Genomic DNA, 17319 nt, shown 5'->3' on the forward strand with positions numbered 1-17319 from the left:
TAGTTTCCACCCAGAAAATAGCCTTTCTTCAGTGCTCAGTGCTCAGGAACTCAGCCCCTTCCATGGAGGCCGTGGGGCAGTGCGCAGGCCTAAATCAGGGTGGGGGTGTTGAGGCCTCGAAGGCTTCACAAGCGCTTCCTAACTGCCCCACTGTGAGCAGCACCACTCATGCAGTAACGCAGTTTCCCATGCAGGTTGGAAAGCATGTAATGTTGAAGACACTGGCTTTGGAAATGTCCCTGATGGCTGTGGCCTTTACTGTGTTCTGAACGATGGACTTCTCTGTGGCTTTGTCCTCGGGCAGTCTCAGGTGCAGTTTGTGCAGTGAATGGGCTGCCTATGGTTTTGGCCCTTTTTTGGCACCACCATCGTTCCTTCCTTTCTTTGTCATCCTGGAAGTGAAAGCATAAGAGAATTAAATTGATTTTTTTTTTCTTTTTTGCAGTTTTTGGCCAGGGCTGGGTTTGAACCCGCCATCTCCCGCATATGGGTCTGGCGCCCTACTCCTTTGAGCCACAGGTGCTGCCCCTAAATTGATTTAATATTAAGGAGTTTGAGGAACATGGCTTCCTAGTAAAAAGAGCATTTTGTACCTGTAATCCTTGCACTCTGGGAGGCCAGAGGTGGGAAGATCACTTGAGGTCAGGAGTTCAGACCCCCTGAGCAAGAGTGAGATAAGACCCAGTTTCTACCAAAACAAACAAACAAACAAACAAAAAAGCAAAACAACTTAACCTGGCCTCATGGTGGGCACCTGTGGTCCCAGCTACTCAGGAGGCTGAGGCAGGAGGATCACTTGAGCCCAGGAATTGGAGGTTGCTGTGAGCTAAAGTATATTGCACTCTACCTGGGGCCACAGAGCCAGACCCTGTCTCAAAACAAAAAAACAACAGCCACCAAAAAACCCCTTGTATTTTGAATTAAAGGCCCCTAGAGACTAACACACTAAGAGAGATTTTCCCTCTTTATACACAAGACCAGACAGACCCACCAGGGAGAGCAATTGTCTCCTCAAACCTCTCCTACTTTCTGCCCGATACTCTTGATCCTTAATTCTCCCCATATACACGCTGAAGTTCCCTTATCTGCCTGAAGTCCAGACCTACCAAAGAAGAAAACAATTACTTCTAGTTCCTTCCCTGAGTTTTCATTAACTGAACCCATATCACAGAAAGGAAGGCTAAAGTCTGTCAATAAACTTGGACAGACTTTTGTTACAAATCATTGTCTGCTCTTCAGTCCCAACAGACTTTGTCCCAGACCACTGTATGTTCTTTAAATCCATTGAATTCTCCTAAAAATCATTTACTATTTCTCTAAAATAATTTACCCTTCCCCATTTCCTGTTCCCTTAAGAAGTGGGATATATAAGCCTTTGTGCCCTTTCGGGATATTGGCAATCACTCTGGTTCTCCTGTGCACATGGTAGTAATAAATTTACGTGCTTTCTCTCCTTTTAATCTGCCTTTTTGTGTGTTGAATTTTTAGTAAACCTTCTGAGGGAAAAGGGGAAGCTTCCCCTTCCTCCCTAAAAATGAAAGGATTAGGTACAAAGGTGTGGGTGAGATGAGGAGACTAGGGCTGGAGAGGCCAGAGACAGGGCACCGGAGCTAGGGTACCCAGCCCTCTTTGTTTATCCAGGATCTGGGGGACTTTGGTGCTGAAACCACCAGGCAATCCTGGGAAAACCAGGATGAGCTGATCACCTTGGGAACAGAGAAGTGGGGTGGCCAGATAATAGAATTGCTGGCACTGTAAAGGAGTCACCTGGAAGAAGCTGTTATCACTGCTGGGGAGGGGCAAGTTGTAGCCGCTGCCTAGAGAGTGGCCGGAGTGGTCTGGAGTAGTGGCACAGATGTCCCACCTCCTCCCTCCTCTCTGACCTCCTGTGGTGTCTCCCTTGGGTCAACCCAACTGGAAGGCAGAGAGCAAGGGAGCAGGGTGAGGGTCAGAGGAGGAGGGGAAGGGAGTGGGGAGGCCACTTCCATGGAGACTTATCATGCAGTGGCACAGAAAGTGCTTAGACTACTGCCAGCCATGGGCACATGCTCACTCCCAGCTGACGGCCATAATGATCATCATTAGCTTAGAAAGCCTGGCCCTCCCTGGGAAATCTGGCACCTGTGTCTTTCCTTTGCCCAGACCCAGCCGGGTCTGTGTTTGGTGCTCAGTTGATGTTATCAGAGGTCTTGCCCCCTCTGCCAGCAGCAGCCGCCATCCATCCCCTCGGCCCTTCAGTCCTCCAGCAGGGATCACTCTGGCCGGGTGGGGCACTGGGATAAAGAGCTGCAGGAGCAGCTCTCCCTCTGTGGGCGACTGGGGGAGAATGCGGCTCTTCCTGGGGCTGTGGAAAGAAGGCCTTGTATGAGAGTAGAGTGGAGATGAGGGGGGAGGAGGCAGAGTGGCCTTCCACTCTCCGTCTGTGCCAGCATGGCGCCACCCCACCAGGGTGGGAGGGAGGCTGTCTTCAAGCAGCAACTGTGAACTCCATGAGATTGGGTCCTGGGCTACCCGTGCCCGGTCACCAGCACCCAGCACAAAGCCTGGCACAGACAGCGTGCTCAGTGGATGTGAGAGAGGCTGGTGTGAACGAATGGCAGTCTCTGGGGTGGGGTGGAATTTGTGTCTGTTGACTGACGCCCACTCCCACCACCCCTCTGTGCTGTGACTCAGAAGGCTGACATCACTCCCTTGCCCCCAGTCGCATCCCCGAGGCTGGCCCACTCAACTTTCTTCTCTTGTGCTGCCTGGGGAGAGATAGGGAGGCTGAGAAAGTGATCACAGCCTGGGGAAAGGAGACAGAGGTCAGTGGGAAGTGATGGCTCAGTCCAGCCATCACACGCCATTGCTTTTCTATAGCACTTCCATGGCAGTGCTGAAATGATGCTCAGAAGGGTTCCGAGTTCTCAGTGGGGATACGTCTTTTCAGTCCAACTCCTCCCAATTTTTGTGTCTTAACTCCAAGCACAGCGGAAAATCACCTCTTGGGTTTTGAGGGTTGAGTTCTGTGAGTACTCTCATCCCCATTCCCGTGGGAGCTGGGCTCAACTTCTTCAAGCAGTTGGAGCCATTTACAGTCTTCTGGGGGCCCAGGGAAAGATCTGGCAGCCTCCTCTAGCTCTGCAGTGGGAGCTCTCCTGCTCCTCCCCCAGCTATGGCAGTGCCATGCCCTCTCTGTGAGGGTCCCAGGGAGACCAGCCGGCTGGGTGTGCAGAGTGCAGGAAATATGGTCCTTGCTCCTTCCCTTGGGCGAGTCTCTGTCCTCTCTGGCCCCTTTTCTTGCTGAGAGATAAAGAGGAAGGTCAGAGGAGGGTCAGTTTCTAAAGTGACCTCCACAATGCCCCCAGCCATCTGATGTCTCCATGTCTTCGCATGGGGATGTGTTTGGTCCCAGCAGCCTGAGGTTTGTAGGAAGTGGGGGGGACTATGTGAAGTGATTAGAGGAGCCCCTCCCCCTCTAAATCAAACATCTGGCTCCTGGTGGACAGGGAGATGGGAATGATGGGCTGCCGCTTAGCTTCTTTGGGCTTTTGTCGAACACCTGCTTCTTGGATCTGGGCCTATCTCCAGCCAGGATGGGTGTGTCCTCCACCCACCTCCGGCCCCCTCCAAAGTGGCTGGGACCTTGCAGGAGGCTTCGCCATGAGGCAGAGGGTCAGGGGTCTCAGGTGATGGTTGAAACCCCCAGGCCTCTCTTCAGCCTCCAGAAGAGCGTGCTTTCCCCCAGGCTCCAGGGCTCTTCACCAGAAGCCCAGGTCTGTTGTACCTCCTCCTCAAGTGCCTGGGTCCTAAGGTTGGCAGCGACCCCCCTCTGTCCTTAAATCCACTTTGCCTTACATAGGGACTGTCTGCTAGCGTGGGACAAACTAATTCTACTCTACCCTGTTGCCTGCGACCCCCACTCGGGGCCTGTGAGGAGCAGTGAGGCCGTGGGCTGGAGAGTGGGATGGGAGCAGGCCTGGGCACTCTCTCCAACAGCCCATTGCCCAACGCTCCTTCCCTTCCCACTTGCACAGCCTGGGGCCCTGGGCCTGGGCTTACAACAGGGACCTGGGACAAACCCCACAGAACAGAGCCCCATTGACAGGGCCACCAGGGCTGTGTGGGAAGAGACCAAGTCAGCCCCTGGGTGGTGGGGGTGAACGTGGGAGCCTGTATTATCCTGTTCCAAGAGAGCCCGAGGGGGGAGAAGGCGGCATCTCAGAGGTAGGCTCAGCCCCAGCTCTGGAGCACAGGTGATAACGGGGAGTGGCTCCTCCTCCTGCTGGGGGAGAGGGCGCTCCCCAGCCCATAGGGCCCCTCCTCTCTTCCTGGGGCGATGGGGCAGGAGTGTCTGTGGGACCTCGAGCCAGGCCAGTTGCAAAAAGATAAAAAGCCCATCGGTGGCTCAGCAGCTCACTGTGTACCCTCCAGCTCTCAGCCTGCTCTCCGGCCCTCTGTCAGCCATGATGTCCTCCAGGTCTCGGCAAACATACTCCTCCAAAGGGGGCTTCAGCTCCAACTCTGCCAGTGGAGGGGGTGGGTCCCGGGCCCACACCAGCTTCAGCTCGGTGACAGTGTCCCGTAGCAGTGGTGGTGGTGGTGGCACCCGCTATGGCCCCAGCAGTGGTGGCTTTGGCAGCCGGAGCCTCTATAACTTGGGGGGCAACAAGAGCATCTCAGTAAGTGTGGCTGGAGGGGCCTCCTCTGGGAGGGCTCCTGGAAGCTTTGGCCTTGGCAGCAGGGCATTTTCGGGCCTGGGGGCCAGCAGGCAGACATTTGGGCCTGTCTGTCCTCCTGGTGGGATCCAGGAGGTCACCATCAACCAGAGCCTGCTGACCCCCCTCAATGTGGAGATTGACCCAGAGATCCAGCGAGTGCGCACTCAGGAGCGGGAGCAGATCAAGACCCTCAACAATAAGTTTGCTGCCTTCATTGACAAGGTAGGCTGAGGGGGCCTTGGAGTAGAAGCCAGGCTGTTCTAGCCCATGTTCTCTGGGGCAGCGCCTTGATGGAGAGACTTGGAGCTCTCCCGGCCTGGGCCTGGGGTCTGGGAGGTGGGTGGTGGCAATGGTCTCTTGGGTCTTTACTGTGACCATGCAGGTGACTCTCTAGCCTACTCATGAGGCCTGTTGGCCAACCACCCTGACTGTGTTGAAGCCTTTCCTACGGCCATCATTAATATGACTCATAGCAGCCTTAGCTCACAATTGAAAAATGGACTGTCCTAATTGTTCCCCTTAGCAGGGTGGCCTCATTGCCTTCTGCCAATTTGCAGGAGTGGAAACTGGGGTTCAAGAGTCAAACGAGTTGTCCAAGGCTGAGGGCATGGGGACCAGTCCGTCCCATTCTTTTAGGTTTGGGGGAGGCCTAAGGGCATGAAGTGATCAGAACACAGTTGGGAGAGACCTAGGGGAAGTCTCTCTGTTACTTCCCCTTTTCCTTCTCCCTGTTTGAGCCAAGAATTGCTGTTTGGGATAGGTAATGAGGAGAGTAGTCACCAGGTCAGCAAGCCTGGGGGTGTGGGTTTTGACCTTCTGTGGGTCAGAGTGTCCTGCCTCTGGGTAGATGAGGGCAGTGCTCATGCTGCTCCCTGGCATTTCCTGGTCCGTTTTGCTGGTCTTGTCCATCTTGGCCCTGAGCCAAGGCATATGGGAAATCTCTGGTGGACGACCTGACATTGGTTCAGTGATTTGTGCTTTTCTAAAGGACATTCACATTCTCTTTCTCATGTGGTCTCCTAAGGAGTCAGGGTAGATGATATTGTGCCCATTTTTGAGGTGAGAAAACTGAGGTCTAGAGAAGTCAAGTGACTTGCCCAGGATCATGCAGGTAGTTGGAGGCAGAGGTGGGACTGGGCCCAGGTCCCCAGACCTTCATGGTCCTTGACACCAATAGGTATTGCTGCTTGTGGCTGGTGCACCTCTGTGTGCTGCTCCCAGGCTGTGTGGCCCCAGGGGCTGTGGAGGTGAGACCTGGAGAGGCTGGATGGCAGAGGGAGAAGCCAGCTGCCTCGCCTACCTCCTCACCCTCTCCCCTAGTGACTTTTGGTTTTTCTGTGGGACTGTCCCAGAGGTCAAACAAACTGCAACTTTTCTCAGGTTCCCAGAGTCACGGCCTGAGAGCTGGAGATCTGAGAGGTTGTCTTGGAATCCTGGAGGGGGCAAACACCCCCCAAGGGGCCTCTTACACCTCACTGTGAGCTTCCTTTTGAGTCTACAGAGTAGGAGCTAGGCATCAGTATTTTTAAATAACTTTTTTTTGGAAAAAAATGCCAAATTTACGGAAAAGTCATGAGAATAGTATGGTATACTTCTGTATACTCTTTCACCTGGAAAGGTTTTTTGACATTTTAAGCATTTTGCCACATTTGCGGTTTTCTTTCTCTGAGGGAGTGTATGTGCACCTGCATTTCAAGTTGATAGTGATGCAGAATTAGGGTTCAGAAACACTGGTCCAGCCCAGTTTACTCAGGACAGGTGAGAAGGGAGCCCCAGAGAAAAGTGATTTGACCAAGGTCACCATTTAGTAAAGGACTGTGCTGGGACTTTTATGTTTATTAACTCTAGAGAGTCCTTCCTATTAGATTGGACTGTCATTTCCAGCAAAGATCATTCCCTTTAGGGCTGCCTGCCCTCAGCAAGATGTGGGCGCTGCTGCACAACCCTGTGACACCCTGGAGTGGCCGGTCTGTCTTGGTCCCTCATGTGGCCGGGAGAGACGTCAGCCCACCTTTTTTTCTCTGGCTCAGGTGCGGTTCCTGGAGCAGCAGAACAAGGTTCTGGAGACCAAATGGGCGCTGCTGCAGGAGCAAGGCCAGAACTCGGGAGTCACTAGGAACAACCAGGAGCCCCTCTTTGAGGCCTACCTGGGCAACCTGCGGAGGCAGCTGGACAGTATCCAGAGTGAGCGGGGGAGGCTGGATGTGGAGCTGAGGAACATTCAGGATCTCGTTGAGGACTATAAGAACAAGTGAGGAGAGCGGGACAGGCTGGGGCTGTGTGGGGATGGGGAGGGGCAGTGTGGGGCGTCTCCCTGGAGAAGGCCACCCTAGACAGAGCTAGTGCCCTCGGGAGCTCAAGACCTGGTGCCAGCTGGAGAATTGCCACTTTTGTTTATGTATGGTTTGTCATTTTAAAGTCTTGATTATAAAGTAGAGAGCTTTAATAATGATCAACCAGATAAAGCTGGTCTTGCTTTATCTCTACCCTCCTCACTTCCCTTCTTCCCTGTGGTCTTGAAGCAAATCCTGACCACCCTGTCACTTCATTCACAAATATTTCACTAGCTGCACATGTACTCACGTAGTTCATGCATCTAAATCGACTCAATCAAATGTAAACAATGCCATACTCATACCTAAAATTTTAAAACAAAAGTTCCTCAATGTCATCAAATATTCAGCCAGTTTGGGCGGTGCCTGTGGCTCAAGGAGTAGGGCACCGGTCCCATATGCCAGAGGTGGTGGGTTCAAACCCAGCCCTGGCCAAAAACCAAAAAAAAAAAAAAAAAAAAAAAAATATTCAGCCAGTTTCAAATTTCCAATTGTTCCATAAATGTCATGAATTAAAAAAATACCGTTTGTTTAACTCCAAATCAGGTTCACATATTATGATTGGTTGATACATATATTTTCAACTCGAAGGCACAATTTTTTTTTATAACTTTCCTCATACTTGCCTGACACACTTTAGAAATGGATAATTTCTTTTTTTTTTTTTGAGACAGAGTCTCAAGCTGTTGCCCTGGGTAGAGTGCTGTGGTGTCACAGCTTACAGTGACCTCAAAATCTTGGGCTTAAGCAATTCTCTTGCCTCAGCCTCCCAAGTAGCTGGGACTACAGGCACCTACCACAATGCCCAGCTATTTTTTGGTTGTAGTTGTCATCGTTGTTTGGCAGACCCAGGCTGGATTCGAACCTGCCAGCTCTGGTGTATGTGGCTGGTGCCCTAGCTGTTGAGCTACAGGTGCGGAGCTGAAATGGGTAATTTCTAAACTTTAAAATCTCAGTAAAAGTGATTGGGGAGGAGTGGTCGCCTTAAGTGACAGCCTGCTATTGAAAGTGGATACAAAGGTTAGCCGTGTGGCCCATCTTCACTGGCTCCCCAAGTCTCTTAAGGGCTCAGATCCAAAGGCATGGTGGCTCTTGATTGCCACATTGCTGCACATAGTCCACGCTCTTTCCTCAAAAGCAGGGGAGGAGAGAGAATGTGTCAACAAAGGCAGTACCCCAAGTTTCCTCACAGGTCAGCTTCCCTAAAGGTGCTCTTAGCTGGTGGAAGACCCATCAGGGATTCCTTAATCCAAGTGTGTCCAAAACCTGAAAGGCAGAACTGGGCTGGGCCCAGCCTAAGTCTTCTGTGTATCACAGGTACGAGGATGAAATCAACAAGCGCACTGCTGCAGAGAACGAGTTCGTGGTGCTCAAGAAGGTGAGCAGGGTGGTAGGGAATGGGGGAGGAGTCCCTTGGCTGCCAAGGTGCTGGGCCAACTCGGAGAGCGGTGAGACCCCCTGGGGGTCAACTATCAGTCTCACTCCCCACCTCACCCTCAGGATGTGGATGGTGCATACATGTCCCGAATGGATCATCAAGGCAACTTGGACAACTTGCTCCAGGAGATTGAATTCCTACAGCAACTCTATCAGATGGTGAGTTGCCCAATGGACTGGGAAACTTGTCAGCATTTACATACAACATGGAGGATTCCCCATGGAGACTGGTCTGAATTCACCAGTGCAGCCTACTTGGTAGAAGATGGAACCCTGACCCATCTTCTTTTGATGCTTTTGATGAGCAGGGCCTTGGCCAAGTCTCTTACATAATCTTCTCAACAACTTCACAGTGCAGGTACTATCAAGGATACTGGGCCTCGGAGCAACTTGCCAGGGTCACATGACTAGTAAGAGGCATTGCCAGAATTCAAACTTGGTTCTGTTACATTGTCCTCTTCCTGCTGGTATATAATGGAGAAGGAAGTCCCTCTTTTCTGCCCAGAAAAGAGGGACTGAGATCCTAGGTTGGAGCAAGAGGTGGGGTGTGAGTAGTGGGCAGATCAAAGCATCCAGGAGGGGGTCCCAGGAGACAAAGGGGCTTTGAAGACTAAGGTGAGAAGGTTGAACTTAACACAAACTGACCACAGAATCACAGACTATCAGGATCAGCAGTGCCTCAGGTCAATCTATCCAGTGTGAGAATCCCTTCTATGATATCCCTGGCAGATGTCCAAGTAGCCTCCACTTGAATACTTCTCATGCCAGGAGCTTGCTACCCCTCAGGGCCGGCATTGCCCTTGTTGAACAACTTTGTTAGAAAACTGACTTGAACTGGCCCTGACTTTGCCTCCTGGCCGCACATATCTAACTGTCTTCCATGTGACATAGGTCTTGCATATGACAGCCCTTTAGAGGTCATGATGATTAGGGGATGAAAATCTGTGTCACACCAGAAAGTTCAGGAAACAGAGTTCTTAGTGAAGTATTCACAAAACAGAGGGGTGGAGAAGGAGGCTCCAGATGTGGGCTTCCATTCATGCAACCGAATGGTGCATTCTAGTTTATTACTTTCAGAAGCCACCTTGCAATGCTGGCTTCTTAGAAAACCCCTGGAGTTTTTCAAGAGAAATGTGCATCCATTCTCCTCCAACTTGCTGTGTTTGGGTAGTTGAATTTTTGAAGCTGAATGCAAGATTATTACATTTCTTTCCTGTGAAATGCTACTGTGGTTTCATACCATCATTGTAAGCCATGTAGACATTTTGAAAACTTGATTCTCCTAACCAGTGAACTAGGGAGGCCCAACTTTAGGTTCTCTGCAGACGTGATAACCTTGTAGCTCAGATATTTGGTAACATTTCAGTGTAAATCACTGATACACATGTCAGGACCAAAAACAGTTCTGTGGGTCTTCAGTGGCAATTTTCCACTGGGATATCCCTCCATTAATCAACAATTTGTGGTTATAGTGTCTTAGCTATTTTAAAATCTTCTTACCCATACCATCATCTGGACCACATTTTTCTGTCTCATTTTAAAAACACGCTATGAAAGGCTTGGTCAAACAACATCCAGGGCAGGCCTTTAGCCGTTTGGTAACATTATCACAGAAGAAAATGACATCCTTTGGTTTGACTTTTCCTTGATGGCTTCATGCCTCCCGCACACAGTTTATAATTCATTCTGTATGTTTGTAGAAGGTTGACATCAAGTTTGATTCGGAGAATTCTAAGTCTCTCTCCTTTCAAAATCAGGAGACTTTCTGAGTTTGGGGTTCTGGAACTTCTCCTCTCAAGGACCACTAGTTGCTCCCCTGCAGCCTCTGAGGGTTGCTCCTTTGGTCTGCACCCCTGAGATCTCCAGCAAGGCTGAGGCCTCTCCTGGCCTCAGCGTCTGTCTTGGACTCCCATTTTCTTCCAAGCATTTTTCCTGCCCTTTCCAGGTGACAACTCTTCCCCTGGATGGCCTCTCCTGGGTCTTCTGTAGGGACTAGCCCAAGGCCACCTGCCTGTTCTTGCTCAGGGGTCATCTGACAGCCTCTGTCCTCTGGCTTGAGGGCATCTCACCTGCATTGTCCTCCTTCAACATCTCTTCATGGTCTATTTAGGTGGCGCCTGCCGGGAAGTGTGCTGGGCCACTGTGTTGAGTTTTTAGATGCTTCCTCTGTTCCTTCTTTAGTGGGATCACTGAGGGTCGTTGACAGTCGAGAGCTTCTTGTCCCTTCTTGGGTTCTGTTCTCTCTCCTCCTCTTCTCTGAATATTTAGGAATGAGTTTTTGTACAATTGGGGCGCCTGGCGGCAATACCCAGCACTCCTTCTCTTTGCTATGCCCTGTTCATTGAACACATATTTACCAAGTCCCTTTTATGAAACAATAAAGACAGAGTCTCTGTTCTTGGAGAGCTGGGTTATCAAGTGATGAGAGCCATTTTGGGGACAAGCACAATCTGCAGTGGGAAGGCTGTGGCTGACCCTCCTGGGAGGGCTGGGGGAGCCTTCAGAGGAGGTGACATTTGAGTTGGATCTTGAGGGAAGGGCAGGATTTCCAAAGGAGCAGCAGGAAGGGCCCACCAGCCAGGGATCCCCAGCTGTGTAGCGCCCCAGAGGCATGACAGAGCACAGTGCGTTTGGGGACCAGTTAGTTTTTGGTGGGCCGGACACCGACTATGTGGGAGAGTTAGGTGAACAGGTGGAAAGGGAGGGACAGGGTGTTCCACCTGGATGATGCCTTTTCCCAATCTGCACAAAAGCATCCTGTGGGCCTGCCTGTCCCACAGGGTGTTCTGAGGACTAAAGGGGCTGAGTGACTGTGCTGTCACGGAGCTGGCACCACTGCTAGCACAGGCCTTTAATTTCTAAGAAGCCTACAAACCCACAAAATAAAGGAAGCCTGTAAAAATGGGAGTCTGGGGAGCCCCATTTCACAGGGAGACTGAGGCCTTTCCTTGCAGTTGTGACTTTGCTCTAGGCACAGGCCTCCTGATACCTCCATGGCGTCCTCACCTTCTATCCCCTGCTACCTCCTGGGGTCTAGGGCAGGGGCACAGTGGCAGAGGTCTCTGTTTCTTCAGGAGCTGAGCCAAGTGCAGACCCACGTGTCTGACACCAATGTGGTCCTCTCCATGGACAACAACCGCAGTCTGGACCTGGACAGCATCATTGCTGAGGTCAAGGCTCAATATGAGCTGATTGCTCAGAGGAGCCGGGCTGAGGCTGAAGCCTGGTACCAAACCCAGGTAAGAAGAATATTGGCTCAGAGGTGGGGCTGGAATTGGACACTGACCTTCCTCCATTGCGAGAGACCTAGATTGTGGGGACCCTTGGAGCCCCGGGCAGTGGATACACTCAGCCTACCTAGGGGCTTCCAGCTGTGAGGTGGGCTCTGGGCCAGTGGTTACCCATGTGGCTGGGGTTGTCTGAAAGCTCATTGCCACTTCTTTGGCCTCCAGTATGAGGAGCTGCAGGTGACAGCTGGGAAGCATGGGGACAACTTGCGAGACACCAAGAATGAGATTGCTGAGCTCACGCGTACCATTCAGAGGCTGCAGGGTGAGGTGGATGCAGCCAAGAAGCAGGTGGGCTTCTTCCTGGGGTCCTGGGGGTCAGGCCTGGGTGTTGGCAGATCCAGAGGGCCTTCTCATTGTCATCCTGGGGGGCAAGACTTGCTTTTCTCCTGGTGGATAGGATGGATTCACTCAAATACTAGACAATCAAGATCAACAGGCTCAAAAAAAAAAAAAAAAGATCAACAGGCTCTTTTGACAGGGGAGGGAAGCACTTGTTCAAGGTCATATAGCATGTAAATAATGCAGCAGATGGGATGGCCTCCTTCGAGGACAGCATTCCTTCTCCAGGAAGATGGGGGTTCAAAGGTCCAGGTCATAGATGCTAACTCCATTTAGGGTATGCCTAAAAAGTGTGGATTCTTCTCCAGATTAGAATGAAGAATTTGGTCAATAGTGAGGTTGTATTACTTATTTTTTCTCTTCTGAATTATTGGGCTGAGCTGCAGCAGGAGGCATTGAGGTTAGACTTCAGTAAGAACTTTCCTAGTGGTGCTGTATCATCTGGCTTTTATAATAGCGTCTCTGCTCTCAGATGAAGGGGCCAGGGGTGTAGGGATGGTGATGCTTGGGTGGAAGGCAGAGAGATGCCTCTGGAGGGTATCTCTAACACTTCCTACCTCCTGGGCAGTGTCAGCAGCTGCAGACGGCCATTGCAGAAGCAGAGCAGCGTGGGGAGCTGGCGCTCAAGGATGCTAAGAAGAAGCTTGGGGATCTGGATGTGGCTTTGCACCAGGCCAAGGAGGACCTGGCCCGGTTGCTGCGTGACTACCAGGACCTTATGAATGTCAAGCTGTCCCTGGATGTGGAGATCGCCACCTACCGCAAGCTGCTGGAGAGCGAGGAGAGCAGGTGGTGGTCCCTCCTGCCCCAGTGAGGGGTCTTCCCAGGCTTACCCTGTGGGAGAGTCCGAGTGATCTGCTCTGGGGCATGGTAGGGGAGTGAGGGGAACCAGGAAGTGGCTTCCTAACTCATCCCACCGGAGAATCTCCCACTCTGTCTGCTGCCTCTGCCACTCCTGGCCTTGGTTGGCACCACCCTCATTAATCTTAAAGAATAAAGCTTCCTCTTCCACTCTCAGATTTCACCACCAGAGGAAGCTTTGGACAAAAAAAGTCCATCATCTCTGTCCTTGGGGAAGGCGCAAAAAAGAGCAAGTGGGCAGATGCTGGGCAGCTCTGTTGGGTCCTGGGCCTGCTGCAGCTGCTGACAGGGTGGGGCAGGGAAGACAGGGGTGGCACGGCCCCAGCAGCTCCACCTCCTCTGTAGGCTTTAGGACCTGGGCACAGCCAAATGCACTGATGTCACCTGTCTCTGGGTCTTGTCATCTGGGCCCAGCAGAGTGGCCCAATGTAAAGTCAGAGGGTGGGAGAGGGTTCACTTGGGCTCCTGGGACATTGACCCTCTCCCGGCCTTTCTGTTTCCCGCAGGATGTCTGGAGAGTGTCCCAGTGCAGTCAGCATCTGTGAGTACTTGCTGCCTAGTCCCTGCTCACCCCTGGCCTGGCTCCAGGACTCTGCTGTGTTGGTGCAGCCTGTCCTTGGCCCAAAGCATGCTCCCTTCATTTGAGCCCCTGGAGATAGGTTCAGAGGGCTCCAGACATGATCATTCTCTGCAGGCCTTTACCTATTTCCCAAGGCTCTGCTGCCAGATTTTGTTGGGACCTTTCACTAATTTCAGGGTGACTCCAGTGCCTCCTGGCATGGCTGTCCAGACTAATGCAGACCCTTTTTGCCTTGCAGCCGTGACAGGCAACTCCACCACTGTGTGCGGAGGCGGTACGGCTGGCTTCAGGGGTGGCGTCTCCTTGGGCGGGAGTGGAGGGGCCAGCAAGGGTGGATTCAGCACAAGCCTAGGCTACAGCAATGTCAAGGGAGGGCCGGTCTCTGGAGGCACCTCCATCCTGCGGAAGACCACCACTGTCAAGACGTCCAGCCGGAGATACTAGCTGGGGGCCCTTGCAATCCTCTCCCTGCCTCTCTCACCCACCTCTGCTCCCCTCCTCACCTACCTTCCTAGGGGGCCATAAATCCAGCATATTCCATACCAGGCTATTTGCATATCATTTGCATTGTGATATTTTAGGGGCTAAAATTGACTCAGGTTTTCTCCTTGGTTCAAGTCACCAGCTTGAGTGATGTGCTTGGGTGATTTGGGGGTGACCTTTTGACTCTTGAGAGGAGGCTGGATTTCCCAGGGCATTATGGCTTCTCTCACTTCTCTGCCTGTCTGCTCTGAGTTCTGGGCAGGTTGGGGAGGAGGGAGAGGAGTTAGGAGTGGTCCCCAAAGACCCTTCAACTTCTCTAGTTCCCCCAGCAGACCTAACCCCTCCCTGAATCTACCCACATCCCCCTCCCCTGCCTGTGCCTGCGATGTGTCTCAATAAACAACTACAGCCAGCAGTCTGTGGCAGCATGCTGTCCTGCCTGGGAACTGAAATTGTGTCAGTTGATTAATGCCCCAAAGGTTGGGGCGGCAACAACCACACAGTCTGTCCTAGTCACCACACCAGCTTACGAATGTTAGCTCACTACCATCCCCACTCTAGGGCTGGTGCAGAGTTCCCAGGAAGAGATGGAGGCTCAGAGGCAATATGGAAGCTACCCAAGGTGGGGCCTAGCTCCCAGTGACTGCCTATTACCCAGCCTGCCCTGTGGGGCAGGCAGGATGACTTGTTGAGTGGGAAGAGCTCAGGCTCCAGAGCTAGGCAGACTTTTAAATCCCAGTTCTGCTGCTTACTAGCTGTGTGACCTTGGTTAAGTTATTTAAGCTCTCTGAGGCCCAGTTTCCTCCTCCCTAAAAGCAGGGTTGTGATAAGAACATTTGTAAAGCATCTGGCGTATGGGGGCCTCACAAGAATTGGCCCCTGTGCTTCCCTTCCTCTGCGTCTGGATTCCCAGCTCATCCTCTTGGTATCAGGTGATTTTTCTCTCAGGCCCCACACTCATCATTAATAAAAATCCACATTTAATTGGATATTGCGGTTTACAGATACACTACTTGGCCTATGACCTTCACAGCAGGGGGTTCAAAGAGGGGAAGAACTTGCCTAAAAGCCACAATAAGCTAATGGCAGAGTTAAAAATAATAGTTTTATTGGAATTATATTCAGGGCTTAAAAATGGAACAATAGAGACTGTTTTAATCGTCATACAATAAAACCGAGAGATTAAATCACAGTCTTGGAGGAGCCACTAACAATAACATGTTGCTCAGAAATACTTGTTGAAGGATGGGACTACCCTGACCCAGGGGTTTCCACACTCAGCTCCTGGAGCCTGAAGACCCCAGGGGCTGCTTTCAGGGGTCAGCAGGTGCAAAGGCTCATGGCCTCCTCCTCAGCCATGATCATAAAGACACATATACCTTTAAACTAGAACTTTCTTCCTGTTTGGTTTGATGTCTCCTTGTCTATTTTATACATGGGACTGTGCAAGTGATTTTGTTTGCAAGATGGTTTTGCTGTCAGAACGTACTGGGAAGCCCTTGCTTGCGCATGCCCAGGCCAGGACCCCAGGAGAGCCTTCTCTCTGGCCTGGGAAAGAGGAAACCCTAGGTACAGACCCCATGCCTGGTTTCCAGGAGGTCCGCTACTCCCATTGCCTTCCCTGGCCTCTTCCTGAAATTCTCACGTCCCTTTTCTGCAGAATCTCTGATGCTCATGCTGGTTCTGGCTCTCCAAGAGTGACTCAGGCCCTGTGGGGCAGTCAAGGTTGGATCACCCAATTTGGTGAGGGCACCAACCTGGCCGGGGAGGGCAGGAGTGCTTTCCCACACCATGCAGTAGGTTTGGGGCTGGTGAGTGATAGAAGCCCTCAGGATCCTATAATCCCAGGGCTGAATGCAAGGGCTTATCTCCCTCACCCAGAAAGCCCTAAGCCAACAGCCCAGCTCCACACCCCTGTTAGCTGCTCATCCCTCTGTGACAAGTTTGGGAACAGGTGCCAAATAAAGAAGGGTCACAGAGAGCAACAACAAAAGCTATGTGTATGGGGGTTGTGGAGTGGGGGTGGGGAACCAGCTTTTAGCTGTTGCTGCAAATAGAGGCATCTTGTCTCATCGTGTACCTCTGGCCCAGGTAGGAAGGGGACATCTTATCCCATTTTCAGGGAAAGAAGCACCTCTCTCTCCTTCTCTCACACTAGGGCAGTGGTTCTCAACCTTCCTAATGCCGCAATGTATTTTCATTGTTACAACAGGGTCGCGACCCACACGTTGAGAACCGCTGCGCTAGGGTGTAAAAGCAGTCTCCATGAGAAGTTCTTCCTTATGTCTATCTTCAGTTTCTCACGGTGCAGTTTGAGAATTTTTGTGAGCTTCTGGCAGTTATGATTTAATAATAAAGACGCAGATATACTTTTAAAATAGAACTTTCTTCCTGTTTGGTTTGGGTTTTTAATTACAAATCATGGGATTTGTAATTAAATTAATTTGGATTTAGTTAATTGGAGGACATGAAATTGGCCCCTAAGGACAGTGTCATACCTTGTTGGGTATTTTAAGGATAGGGCCACACAAATCAAGCAGCCAGTCATATGACAGTGGTAAGGGCAGAGAGGAGCTAGCCATGTCTCAGAGCATGAAGCACATAGCACACTGGCTGAGACCCCATTCTGTTCTGGGGGACTGTAAGCTACTGTATAAGTTGCTCTTTTTTTTTTTTCCTGCAGATTCTGTGTGGGACACAGTCACTCACATAAAACATTGTAGTAGATGTTAAGGTCACATGCTTTGAAGTCAGACAGCGAGGACTGGCTTCCCACATCTGCCACTTCCTAGCTGTGTGATCTCAGGCAAGTTATATAACCTCTCTGGGCCTCAGGTCTGCAGCTCCAAAGTGGGCATAGCGATACTTCTTTGGCAGTTTTATTAGGAATGGAACTGTCATTCAGAAAATCACCTAGTGCTCAGCACAGAATGGCAGCTCCTAGAGACAGTCCCTTCTACCTTCCCTCATCTTACTTTTTGTCTCAGGGATGGCATCTGCTTCAAGTCACTGTCATGAGCCGCACCTGAATCATGATTGATTGTGTGTCATTTATTTTTTCCCTGAAAACCCCCTCTGCCTATTTTTGTTTCAGGCACTAGATGCAATTCTGGCTCCGATGCATCTGCATCATTTTCTCTTAGTATTAGCGTTACAGCCACGGAGTAGGAGACTCAGTGGACGTTCTTCTTACTTGCGAGCCATCTTGGGGCTTCATCTCTGCTGATGCACCTCACCCCCCCAACCCCTTGGTTAGCCCATGAAAATCTCCATAAAACCCTTAGGGGCCAGCAGAA

General features: G+C 51.3%; 1 protein-coding gene across 1 annotated transcript; it reads left to right on the plus strand.

Moving 5' to 3' along the window:
* Positions 1-4419: 4419 nt before the first annotated feature.
* Positions 4420-14364, plus strand: KRT79 (keratin 79). The gene is made up of 9 exons (XM_053557910.1): positions 4420-4922; positions 6731-6951; positions 8351-8411; positions 8534-8629; positions 11545-11709; positions 11923-12048; positions 12668-12888; positions 13467-13501; positions 13779-14364. The coding sequence occupies exons 1-9, from the start codon at positions 4446-4448 to the stop codon at positions 13982-13984; spliced, it is 1608 nt and encodes a 535-aa protein (XP_053413885.1). The 5' UTR covers positions 4420-4445; the 3' UTR covers positions 13985-14364.
* Positions 14365-17319: the final 2955 nt, after the last annotated feature.

Source organism: Nycticebus coucang, chromosome 12 (assembly GCF_027406575.1).
Source record: "Nycticebus coucang isolate mNycCou1 chromosome 12, mNycCou1.pri, whole genome shotgun sequence".
Lineage (NCBI taxonomy): Eukaryota > Metazoa > Chordata > Mammalia > Primates > Lorisidae > Nycticebus > Nycticebus coucang.

Excerpts from the sequence above, each read along its gene's own strand:
- KRT79 (XM_053557910.1), top strand. The coding sequence starts at position 4,446 with ATGATGTCCTCCAGGTCTCGGCAAACATACTCCTCCAAAGGGGGCTTC. Across the intron at positions 12,889-13,466 it reads CTGGAGAGCGAGGAGAGCAG|GATGTCTGGAGAGTGTCCCA; the intron begins GTGGTGGTCCCT and ends TGTTTCCCGCAG. Across the intron at positions 13,502-13,778 it reads TCCCAGTGCAGTCAGCATCT|CCGTGACAGGCAACTCCACC; the intron begins GTGAGTACTTGC and ends TTTGCCTTGCAG.